Here is a 12,311-nt window from a genome sequence, read left to right as displayed (position 1 = left end):
TCCCAGTCCCAGCCCCAGTCCCAGCCCCAATCCCATCCATGGTCCCATCCCCGGAGGGGGGGGGGCTCCTGTCCTAGCCCCAGCTCCGGTTCCCATTCCCGGGGAGGAAGGGGGGAAGCGGTCGGGCTCCTGTCCGGTCCCATCCCCGGAGGGGGGGGGGGGGGGGGGGGGGGCGGTCCCAGGCCCGCTCCCAACCTCGGGAAGGGCGGTCCAGCCCCGCTCCCAGCTCCGCTCCCAGCCCCGGGAAGGGCGGTGCTGCCCCACGCCCGGCCCCCGTCCCGCTGCCCGGTTCACACGCGGGACCGGGTACGGGGAGGGGGGAAGGACCGAGCCCCGGGTATGGAGCTGCCTCCGCCGCCTGCCTGAAGGGAACGGGGGCGATCGGCACGGAGCCCCCCGGCACGGAGCCACCAGCTCGGCATCGCCCGGTGAGCGGGGCCGCAGCCGGCCGGGGGGGGACCGCGGGGATGGGGGGGGGGGGGGGTGTGCGGGGAGGGGGGGGGTGTCACCCACGCAGGAAGGTGTGTGAGAGTGCGGGACAGGGGGGTGCGACCCCCGGGGTGCGGGTGTGCAACGCGTGCACGGGGGGGGGAGCGGGGGACACACACACACACGCACCCCTGTGCTCACGCACACACATGCACACGGTGGAGGGGACACGCACGCACCCCTGTGCGCGCACACATGCACACACACGGGGGGTGGCACTTGCTGCTGGGTGGGTGACGTGGGTGACGCGGGGTCCCCATGCACCCAGAGCAGGGAGCAGGGCACTGCAAGGGCAGAGCCGAACCCCAGTTCTCCTCCTCGGTGTGGGGGGCAGCTCACACCCCACATACTGCACGTACTGCCGCTAAAACTGCCCCAAACCCCCAAACTGCCCCAAAGACGGGGTGGTCGGAGCAGCGGCAGGCAGCGAGCCGCTGGCATGGGCTGGTGCTGGCATGAACGGTTCAAGCCGGGCACTCGAGGAAGCCTCCTGGGCTCCCTTTGCTCCTCTTTGCCTGAATTATTTGATTGTTTATGCATTAATTCCCAATAATCTCTTTTGCCGCTCGGTTTCTCCCTGCCCGGGGGAATTCACTGGCTGTTTATCGGGAGTTTCCTGTACACACCTCTGGTAAAAGCCATGGAGCTGACTCCCTGCTTTACTCCAGCTTGTGTTTTTCCATCTCTTTGCATGCTGGCCTCTCTGTGTAATTTATTTGGGGGTGTTTTAGTTTGCACCGGGATCGGTGAGACTCTGGTTTCAAACCCTTTGACTCCTTTTAATAGCTCCTAACCCCAAAAGCGCCTCCTTCCCTGGAGCTGGGTGTTGGGTGGCATCACTGCAGGAGCAGCTTTAAGGGCGAAACATCTTATTTCTCTTTCTGCTCTGGTTTTCTTATCGGCTTATTGCAAAAGCCATTTGGCAAGCCACTGCCTTCCTGTGCACGAGGCGGGGAGCGGCAAACCCCGCTCCTGGGGGGCCGTTGGCGCTGGGGGATGGTGCCCCCGGCGCAAGGCTCGCCGCTGCCGAAATTGGGCCGTTTCATTACTGCTGGGCATGTGCCCTCAGTTCCTCTTCCTCATTTATACCTGAGCAAAGGGAACTTTGACCTTCGGCCTCGGTGGCTGATGGGCTAAGGAGCTCCAGTGCAAAGGGGGAGACCCCTAAATATGCTGCTGAGCCCTGGAGCGCGGCCGTATCCCGGGACTTAGTGGGTTTATAAAACCCTGAGAAGTATTTTTGACTGTCCCGGCTCTGAGTGGCTTTACTCCGTCTCTGCCCGATGTGATTTTTATCTCCGGTTGTTGACATAAAGCCAAAGCCAGGAATAGTTCGCTGGCAGCGGAGCGTGCTGCCGGCCGCACCGTCGTCCCTCCTTAATGCTGAACGTCCCCCGTTAAAGCCTTAACGGGAACAAGTCCATGAAGCAAAGACCCTTTTGCTCCCGCGGGATGCTCCTTATGGAGGAGCAAATTATCACCCAAAGGCCGCCCCGCCTGGGGTTTTCTGGGGTTTGGTGCTGCTTTGGCTTCGCAGTCACCGCCGGTGCCGTGGTCCAGCCTGATAATTGCGTTATCCCCGGTGTCAGATGCTGGTTATCTCCCAGATGGGCAGAGTGCATTTGGTGTTGCCGGGGGGGTTGTGGTGTTGATGGGTGACTCCCTCGGTTTGGGCAGGAGGCTGTTAGGTCTCTGTGGAAATGTCGTTTCTCCCAGATGCGGGGCTTGCAGGGTAAAACAGTTACCAAAAGCAGGTGATCGAGCAGAAACTCTTCTCCCGGTCCGACCATTGCTTCCTCCGATGAGCACCAGAAAATAGTGGAGGGCAAAACCAAAGGCAAATTCCTGGTATAAAAACCAGCACAGGGCTCCTTTCTGTCTCCAGGAAGCCTAAAGGATGCGAGCGCCTCGTTTTTCCCCTGCGATAAATAAAAATCAAGGTTTGGGGGCTCAAATAGGATCTGCCCCCAACCCCATGGGATGCTGCAGGGTTTCCCGAGGGCAGGTGATGTAGGGATGGAGGGGAAAAACACGCAGGGAACATCACCTTTGCTGTAGCAGGAAGGGAAATGTTGATGAAGGGATTAAATATTGGCCAGGGTGATATTTGCTTCCAGCAGGATCCGTCCCGGAGACCTGCCGTGCTGGGAATCGAGTCAGGTTCAACCGAACGAAGGCAGCTTTAATTATGCATGAGCGCCGGCACTGATAGGTTTAATGATTTTATCTAATTCCCTCTAAAGCCACAGCTTTGATTAATCTGGATTGACTTCCCGTGGTGTGGACGAAGGCGGGAGGTTTTGGTACCGCCTGGGAAGCAGAGGCTCACAGGGGGATTGATTCAGGGAGGAATTCAGGGAGTTTCTTGGGGGAAACCAGAAATTCCCAGAAAAAGTCATTTGGTTCAAAGCAAAACATTTTATTTGACCTACAAACAAAGTCATAAAGTTCTTTTTAGGTCGTTATATCTTATCTAAACTCCCTCTCCCCTTTTTAGCTTGGGTCAAGTTACTGAAAAACCCTCTAGGAAACCGAAACTCCCTCAGAAAAATACTTTTCATGGAGAAAACAAATTCAGCTCTGCTGTTTCTCAGCCTGGGGGCAGGAGGGGAAACTGAGGCACGGGCCGCTTCAGTGGAGCAGCTTCATTTCTGCCAGCTGGAGCGGAGCTGCCCAGTGCCCTCCAAGGTGCTTTTGGGGGGAAAAGAAGATAAACACGGATTCTTTGCAAGCTTATTTTGGGAGGAATGAGGGTTTCTGGCTGTTTTGGGGATGGGGGAAGGGGTAGGTCAGACCCATGGGGGATAAGAGAGGGACATTGCCTGGGGCTCCGGGCAGGGAGATGGATAAAGCCCCTTAAGCTGCTTGAAGCTTGCTTTTGGGTATCTTGGAAATGTATCTTGGAGGTATCTTGCCTTGGGATCGCTGGAGAGAAGTGCCGGGGAGCGATGCGGGTGGTGGGACCGGGACAGCTGGAGATGTCCTTAGCCCACGCTGGTGGCCGGAGCCAGCCCGGAGGAGAAAGGCGCTGAAGGTCACCGCAGCAGAAAGGAGCCAAATGGAAAGGGCAGATGAAAACCAGGCAGTTTGGCCAGGCTCAAATTTCAGCCTGGTCCCATCTCACGTCTCCCAGACAGACAGGGTCAGTAGCATCCGAACGCGCCGTCTGTTTGCTTTTGGTTTCAACCACGGTCCCAAAGGAGAGAAAAACGATGCCAGGTTGTTTGCTTCCCAGCATCAAGAGTAGTTCCTGATCCGGAGCGAGGATTTTGATGAGTCTACTAAATGCCTATAAATTAGGGCAGGGAAAACACCCACGCTCTCCTTGTGTCTGTCGCAAAGGAGTCAGCGGGGAAGGTGCAGTAAATGGATCGTGATTTTGACCTCCGGCGTAAAACGGTGGGAGCTGCGGTCGCAGTCGGTGTGTCTGCACCGCGCGGGTTTGATTTCCCAGGGCTTCGCACCGGCAGAATGAAGGGCTGTGTCTGTAAGGTCCTGCCAGTAAATTAATCCACATGAATTATTTGAGAAGGTCAATTAAACCTCATCAACCCCCCCCCCCCCCCCCCCCCCCCAGTGAAAACGCATTCATCGCAGCCGTGATTTGGTTGCGCTTTGTTTGCGTTTGTGAGTTTGCTTCTTCTGGCAGATTCCCAAGCACAAAACACCACAGGATGGATGGTGACTGCTGAGATGGCACCGGGAATGCTGAAAAATGGGGCAGAAACCAGGATTAAAGCCCTTTACTCGGTGATTCAGTGTCCAACCCGTGGTCCCCCTGTGCTGGCCCTGGGTCCTGCCCATCCCTCGGCTGCCCATGACCTTCTCCGATGACAGCCCCCTCCTTCCCTGTATTGACTCATCTAAATATCCCCTGCCCGGCCATGGTAGATACTGTTACGGGAGCATTTTGGGATGCTGGCATCACATGCGCATGCCTGTGGGTGTATATATTTGAGGGCACGTGGCTGCCGGGATTGCAACACCGATCTGCCTGGGCTCCTCTCATCACAGGGCTCCTCTCCCATGCTGTCTTCATCCACTACAGCTGATGGTACCTGTTTTCGGGGGAAAAAAGAAAAAACAACCACGTCCCAAGGAATAAACAGGTCCAAGGGCGTGCTGCAAAGAGAGAGATGGTCCAGCCGTTGCAACCGGGTTCATTCAGACCCAACACGTGGTCCAGCACGGAGGAAGCTGGCCGGGGCGATACCCTTGCTGTGCACGGGTGGCCGGAGGGCACCTAAAAAGCTGTGCGTGGTCACCTGCATTCAACGCCAGAGAAAAAACCTCCTGCCATGACCCTGGGAAGGGCCGGGAGAGCCGATGAAGCAGATGCAGGTGGTCTTCACTGAAGCATCGTGGTGGGTTTGCTTTTGGTAGTCATAGAAGTATTTATCCTGCTTGGCATCCTCAGGGATCGCTGTTGCTTTCTCCCTCCCCTTGTCCCTGCCGGGGGCTCGATGCATCACTGTAAGAGCTGGCGTTCGTGCCGTCTGGCCCGTAGGCAGAGGAAAGGGCAGCTGCCAGCTTTTGTGCCTTCACATGCCTTGGCTGGCCACGTCCTCTCCGGCTTGCTCGCGGCGGATGCAACGGGGCCGGGGGCGAGGAGGTGGACTGCAGCCACAGCCCCGACAGACACAGCAGGTTTTGTCCTGGGGATTCTGGGCAAAAGTAGGGAAAAAAAGAAAAAAGAAAGGCTTTTGCATTTCCAGAAGGAAAGGGAGGGAGAGCACGACGGCAAGGACAAGGCTGCCTTGTGAGCGGGGTTTTTGTCTCCGTGATTACCCCGTTCAGGCCAACCAGAGAGCCTTGTTTGCTCCTTGTCCTGAAGATGGAGATGTGCATCTTGGCACATCCATGGCCACGGCATGGCCTGGGGCAGCCCGTGCTGCCCTGCACGCTGGAGGAGATTCCCCACCTTGGCTTACGGATGCGTTTCAAACGCCTTGGGCTTTCTAGCTGAGGTCGCAGGAGCCTGCGGGGAGGTGGGCTGGAAGATGGGGTGATCTTGCCCCCATCGGTGCTTCAGAGCTGGGTGATGGGTTGCCTGCAGGGGACAGAGAGGATGCAGATGTAAAGGCATGGAGAAACCACATGCAAGGCTGAAGTCTCTGGGCTCTGTAACCCTTCCCTGCGCTTTTTAGGGCATCTTGTGTGGCTTCTCTTGGTCACGGTGACCTGTCCGACCCGTTTAATCGGCTGCCAGGTCTGCGGGCAACCTCTGTCTCGTTGGCCGCAGATCTGCAAAGCTCAGAGGGAAGGAAGAAGCTGGGGAGAAGAGCAGCTGGGAAGTGTTTTCCCATCTGCCCGAGCACTGTCAACCCTCTCCATCCGCAGGGACAACCCCATTGCCGAGGACTTGAGGGAAGCAGGATGAAGGGTGATGGGACCAAAGCTGAACCGGGCACAGGAAAAGCAAAACCCTGGGGCCAGGACAGAGCAAGATCGGTCCTGGATCCTCGTGTTCATAGCAGAGTGGTTCCCAAAGTTATATTTGGGTTTTTGCAGATGTTGCAGATTAGTCAGGGCGTGAGCATGTGTGTGGTTTCTGCCCGCGTCCTTGGGAAGCGTGAGCCTCGGCCAGCGCTGCTTGTGGTCTGCTCCAAGGGGAAAAGCAGCGAAATGGGGGAAACATCATCAGGAATCATGTCTGTGCCACATCTGGACAGGTTGTTTGATCCAGTCCCTGGAGCAAGGACTGGAGTTATCCCCATGTGATGGGCTGGAGGCATCACTTCACCCCTTCTCCATCAGCTATGAGTTGTCAAGGTGCTGTTTAATGCCATAGCGCTTCGCCTCGGTGAGAGGTCATCCAAGTTGGCAGCTTCTAGGAGACCCTCATTGCCTCCTTCCCTGCAGGATCTGAATTGGAGGTAGGTGCAGGATAGCTCTGGGTCAAAATGGTGCTTGTTTGGAAGAGAGGACATGCCCATGCCATCCCGCAGCGTGGTGGCACCAGGTTAGAGCTGAACCATTTAGCTGAGAAGGCTGGTATTGCTCTTTTCCACCTAAAATCATGGTGAGATTTGGGTCAGGGCACATCCCACGTACATACTCATTCAAAGGGCACCTTTACTCAAACCTTTTCTCCTGCAGTAGCTCCCAGTCTCTGAGCTCCTGCGCTGGATTCATCTCCCTATAACCCCGTTTCTACGGGCTTCCCGTAACAGGGTACAGCAGTGACATCAAACCGGCTTGTTTTACGGGAAGGGAGGCAAATGCATTTTAATTTAATTCCTGGCTGATGGGCCTGCTGAGCGATCATGTGTCGGCTGGGTCGTGGGCTGTCCCCGATGAACAAAAGGGCCCTTGTCCCTCCTGACACAGACAGTGCCAGACTCTGTGTGTCTGCAGAGACTCTTTCGAGTCCATTTTTTTTTGTCTCAACTGGTCATTCCCATGCATAAATGAGCTTTGCACAAGCATGGGCAGACTTTCTGGTGGTGATGATGCTGAAGGAGCAGGTCTCAAGGCCGGGAAGCAGGACCAGCGAGATGGCCACCATCAGGCCCAACACTAAACCCATTAAAACCCCATCATCATCATAAACAACCAACCCAGGCAGAGCCCCTGTGGTGGTGAACACACTCCCTTTGGCAAGGTTTGATTACAGGGGGCCTCCAGATGTTGTGATGATGTTTGCTCTACCAGAAGGAGCTGAGGACCTCTGCAATCAGGGCCCTGCCAGTCACAGGGATTGCTTGCTGAAGAGCACGGTTCCCTTTTCTTGCCCTTTCTGCCTGGGGTTTAGTAGGACCCACCTTTCTCGGTGCTCAGCTGAGTCACTTCTCGTGGATGGTTAAACACAGAAGGGAGCATCTTTCCTGTTCTGTAGCGCAGGAGACCAAATTTCTGCGTGAACCTGGTGGGAAGGGTGGGTTGGGACATTGAACTGGGCTGCAGGAGATCTGAGTTGGACTCCCAGGTGTGGCCTGGTATTTGTTGGTGACTTCAGAGCAGTTTAGTTCCTCCTCTGGGCTCCAGATGCAAAATGAGGACAAATAAAACTCCCTTTATCTGCTTGACCCTAAGTCCTCCATACTACCCTCGGTTGTGTCAACACCCAACGCAATGAGGCCATGGTCTTCGTGGGTATGCGATGTGCTGGCAGGAGGCACGCACTGCCACCTCTCGAGTCATTGTGACCTGCACTGAGATGGCACTGCCTGCCAGACAGCGAGCCGTGCTCGCAGGCAGCTTTTGGATAGACACAGCCAAGCAACTTCGATGGGAGGGGACGGGAAGGGCATAGTAATAGTATGTAGTAATAATGACAGCATGGACCACGCAACGTGTCACAGCATTGTGGCACTGGGGTTTTCTCATCTAACCCACCTCTCCCAGGGGCTCCTTACCTCTGTGTCCTTACAGCCTCTTTGCTTTCCCCCCAGGGTGATGGCGAACCTAACAACAACTCCAGCCTGGACCAGAGTCATCAACAGCTCCTTGGACCCAAGTGGTGCAGGAGACAACGCCTACAAGTGCATATTTGATGAGGACTTCAAGTATGTCCTGCTGCCCATCTCCTATGGCATCGTGTGCGTGGTGGGACTCTTTCTCAACCTGCTGGCCCTCTACGTCTTCATCTTCAGGATCAAGACCTGGAATGCCTCCACCACGTACATGTTCAACCTGGCCGTGTCCGACACGCTCTACGTGGTCTCCCTTCCCCTCCTGGTCTATTATTATGCCATGGGGGACAACTGGCCCTTCAGCGTGGGCTTGTGTAAGATAGTCCGCTTCTTGTTTTACACCAACCTCTACTGCAGCATCCTTTTCCTCCTCTGCATCAGCATCCATCGATTCCTGGGCATCTGCTTCCCACTGAAGTCGCTGCAGTGGGGACATGTTCGCTACGCCCGGAGGGTGTCGGTCATCGTCTGGGTCGTGACTGTCGTGTGCCAGTCGCCCGTGCTCTTCTTTGTCACCACCAGCGTGAAGCGTGACACCATCACCTGCCACGACACATCCAGCAAGGACCTCTTTGGCCAGTTTGTCATTTACAGTTCGGTGATGCTGGTGCTGCTCTTCTGCATCCCTTTCCTCATCATCATCGTCTGCTACTGCCTAATGGCCCGGAGGCTGCTGCAGCCTACACGGGGGATCTCCCGGCTGTCCCGATCCAAAAAGAAGTCAGTCAAGATGATAATCATCGTCTTGGTGGTCTTCATTGTTTGTTTTCTTCCTTTCCATGTCACTCGTACCTTGTACTACTCCTTCCGGAGCTGGGACTTGAGCTGTCAGACCCTCAATGCTATCAATTTAGTCTATAAGGTGACTCGTCCCCTAGCTAGCACCAACAGCTGCTTGGATCCCATTTTGTATTTCTTAGCAGGACAACGATTTATGAAGTTTGCGGGCAACAAAATGCCAGGGAAGCCTCAAAATGAAATGGCGCTGGGCATCGTGCCCAACAGTCAGCTGGGAACCAGCAGTGACACAGACACGTTATCCAAGGATGCGAAATCCTAGCTCTGCTCCGGCACGGCCAGCACCGTCTCCGCGACAGAAGGGTTTATCCCACCTGTGAAGGGAGGTCAGGATGCTTCGGGACCCGAGGCTTTTGGTGTTTGTGGTGCCTTGGCTTGCACCCACTTCAGCATGGTCCGTGTTAAACGCGCTCCTCTGCTTGTCGCTGTTTCAAACTTTTTTTTTCAGGAAGATGCTGCTGTGGTTATACACGCAAACCCTGTATCTCTGCCTCTTCGTCCAAGCCTGCCTCTCTGTTCAACGCTGAATGGCATCTCTCCACCAGTGAGGCTGGGTGACCTCTATCATGGTGGCCAAATCTGCTAAAAAATTATCATGCCCTGAATGTCTTAGATCATTTTCTAAAGCAGAAACGTTGCGTGCAAAAGGTCCCCCTAAAGAAATCCATCTGCCTTTCTCCAGATTCCCTGGCAGAGAGGTAGCAAGAGTTTCTCTGTGCCTTGGCAAGGGAGGAAAGGCTTTTGGTCGATGAGGAGAGTCAGCTGCAGTTCTGCTGAACAGGTCGATGAAAATGTCAAGCGCAAATACCACCCGCAGCGGGAAAGGTCTCCCACAGCTTTGCATCCCTGAAGAAATGCTCTCCCAGCTTCAAGCCCTGGCATCTGCTGGCAGAGCCGGGAGGGGACTCCTAGCTCCTGTCCAAGGACTGGCTTCCCATTAAAAAGGGTGCTGGTGGACCTTCCATCCCACTGAAGTATACTGGTACCATCCCACTGGAGTTTACTGATACCATGAAGCAGGTTCCCTGTAAGTTTCTCCAGTGGGGTCAACATCTTCCAAAAGACGCATTAGCGCTTCCCAACAGCAACGTTCACCCTTGAAAAGCTTTTAGGAACCCGTAGCTTTCTTTCAGCTGCTGACTTTAATAATCATCTCCAGCTCATTAAAATGTAGGGTGAGCTCTCCATGTCTTGTTTTTAACCCCCTTACTAGTGACTCCTCATGTTTCCAGCAAAGAAGCAAAGACCCTTGCTCATCCCCTTGGCTGAGTGCTGTCACGTCCTCATTGCTGCTCAGAGGTGACAGCCCTCTGCGACCTTTAGCAGCTTGGTGTGACCCAAAATGCTGCCCGGATGCTGCTGTCTGGTCTCCCCCTAATCCCAGTAATCCCAGTGCTCCACTGGAGCCAGTCAGCATATCCCTTACTGACAGTGTAGACCTTCCCCGGGAGATTTGGCAGCGCTAAACCCTGGGATTAGGAGCCATACCAGTAAACATGGTGCTAAGCTTAACCCCAGTCCTGTCTGGATTTGGCCTTGCATCCCCCATCAGCCAAAACAGTTCAAAGTAAACTGGAGAAAATATCCACAAAACACTTCACCAGAAGGTCCACTTGGTCTTTCTCTCTGTAATTGTTGGGTTAGAGAGCCAAGAGCCCAGGTCCATGGTTTCCTTGCCCAGCCTTGCCACGAGGATGCTGATTCCTCGCCCCAAAAATGAAAATTGCTTGTGCTGCAGCACTGGACGAGTCATATTTTGTAAAAGCAGCCCTGGCTCTATTTTAGGATTAGGCAAACACATTTGATTCTGGTTTAGACCAATTCCTCAGACCTCTTCTTAGTTTCTCCCATCCCTCCTTCTTATGAAGTGGCTTGGTGGAGATAAAGACACACCGCGACGTAACCAGCAGAGTTCAGTCAAGGGTCGCTGGGACCATTCAGGGTTAACTGGGAGGTTCCTGTGGTCCCGGCTCGGTGGAGCCGTGGTCCCATGGAGGGTTCTTGTCCCAAACAACAATGTCACAACCACAGGAGGCAAAGGAGGCGACTGTCTCAGCTCTGAGCACCGTCGGCAAAGAAAAACAGGACATTTGTAGGGTGGTTCATCTCATCCTTGAGTGAACTTTTAGGACAGGGTTGGGTTAAGAAAGGACTTGCACCGCGGCAGCGCCTTTTTTTCCTTGTGCTTGTGAAGGGAGCTTGGCTTTATGGGGAGGGTCACGGCGTAGTCACCAGGGCGAGACAAATAATTGGGAGAAATTAATTCAGCCGAAGAGCTGAACTGGTACAAACGTTACTCCAGGCCAAGTCTTGTCTGGTCTCCCACACTTGCCAAAAAGCAGCATGAACACCAAGTTACGTGCTCTGAATAATTCAACAAAAATGTGCTCAAAGTTCACTCCCGCAGTCCTGCTCGGTGATGCCGCCTTTCTCCAAGCTGGCATCAGCCGGCTTCAAACCACCACCTTGGGCAACACTGCCAGTCCCGTCAGGAGGGGTCCCTCTCTGATCCTGATCCCGCACAAGCTAGCAGCACTGTTCAGATGCAGAGGGGGTTGGAGAGGTACCAACTGGAAATTTCTATATAGAATTTTTTTGTTGTTTGTAAAAACACTAACTTATACTAAAAAAAAAAGTGAGTTTTGTGACAATGACTGTACATTTTTATTTTTGTAACATGCAAACACCTCAGATTTCATATAGTAAATAAATTTATTTCTACTATGAGCGCTCTTCTGCCATCTCTCTGATATGTACAAAGAAGAGGGGATACTGGGGATAGAAACTGTGTTGTTGAATGTCACAGACACATTTCAAGCTCCAGATACAGCTGTCCACACATGGGCTCCGCAGGAGATACCTCCAGCATCTGAACTCCTGTTGGAGTCCATGGAGGAGGTGGTCGCCCCAAGAGACAGGTCTTCTCATCCTTGCTCAAGGTGAGAAGGAGCTGAGATGGAGAGGGCTGCTGGAGCACCCCCAAACCCAGCAGCTCATTGGGGAGGGTTTCACTTTATCTTGCTGCTGTCTCCCCTTTTCCAGAAAGCCCAGTAACACCGGTGCTGGTCCCGCATCCTTGTTTCTCAGAGACAGAAAAACGCAGAGGAGCAACTCAACTGTCTCAGATGAGAATTTGCTGCGGAGACGGATTGGAGCATCCTAGTACACCCCAGGATGGCTCCTTATAGCTGGTCAGAGCGAACCTCTGGACCTCAAAAGCCACCGAGCTGGTCTTCAGTCCTCTCTCTAACCCATCCCCAGTGGGGTCGTGCATCTCCTTGCAGCGTGCCCGTGGGCATTGCACTGCAGACCCTTACAGCTCTGCCCCGTAACTGCAACGGGCTGACCCGAAACCTCTGATTTACCCCTTAAAGGTCTGGCAAAGATTCAGGCAGGGTAGAAAACGTCCCAGAAGAGAGCATTGCTCCTGGAGTCCATCTGCCAAGCAAAACCTCCTCTGTGAATCTGACCTCCACCTAACGTCTCTTGAATTCAATGCTTACAGGGGGTTGATAGCACCAGTTCTGGCAAAATCCAGGTGCAGAGGCAGCTATATGTCACGGCAGAGCTTTACAGCGGCCCAAAACCCTGGTAGCATGACGAATTCAA

At 54.2% G+C, this 12,311-nt stretch overlaps 1 protein-coding gene across 2 annotated transcripts; it reads left to right on the top strand.

Annotated features, from left to right (window-relative positions):
• Positions 1–371: 371 nt before the first annotated feature.
• Positions 372–11,426, top strand: P2RY2 (purinergic receptor P2Y2). 2 transcript variants are annotated; one of them, XM_050890974.1, is made up of 2 exons: positions 372–428; positions 7,884–11,426. In XM_050890974.1, exon 2 carries the CDS (start codon positions 7,888–7,890, stop codon positions 8,962–8,964), a length of 1,077 nt encoding a protein of 358 aa, XP_050746931.1. In that variant the 5' UTR covers positions 372–428; positions 7,884–7,887; the 3' UTR covers positions 8,965–11,426. The 2 variants fall into 2 exon arrangements, with proteins under 2 accessions (XP_050746931.1, XP_050746921.1); XM_050890964.1 differs by lacking the exon at positions 372–428 and adding an exon at positions 4,419–4,853.
• The last annotated feature ends 885 nt before the right edge of the window (positions 11,427–12,311 follow it).

Source organism: Gymnogyps californianus, chromosome 1 (assembly GCF_018139145.2).
Source record: "Gymnogyps californianus isolate 813 chromosome 1, ASM1813914v2, whole genome shotgun sequence".
Lineage (NCBI taxonomy): Eukaryota > Metazoa > Chordata > Aves > Accipitriformes > Cathartidae > Gymnogyps > Gymnogyps californianus.
Note: the sequence above shows the minus strand (reverse complement) of the source record. Positions and strands in the feature narration are given on the sequence as shown.

Excerpts from the sequence above, each read along its gene's own strand:
- P2RY2 (XM_050890964.1), top strand. The coding sequence starts at position 4,816 with ATGAAGCAGATGCAGGTGGTCTTCACTGAAGCATCGTG. Across the intron at positions 4,854-7,883 it reads GTCTTCACTGAAGCATCGTG|GGTGATGGCGAACCTAACAA; the intron begins GTGGGTTTGCTT and ends CTTTCCCCCCAG.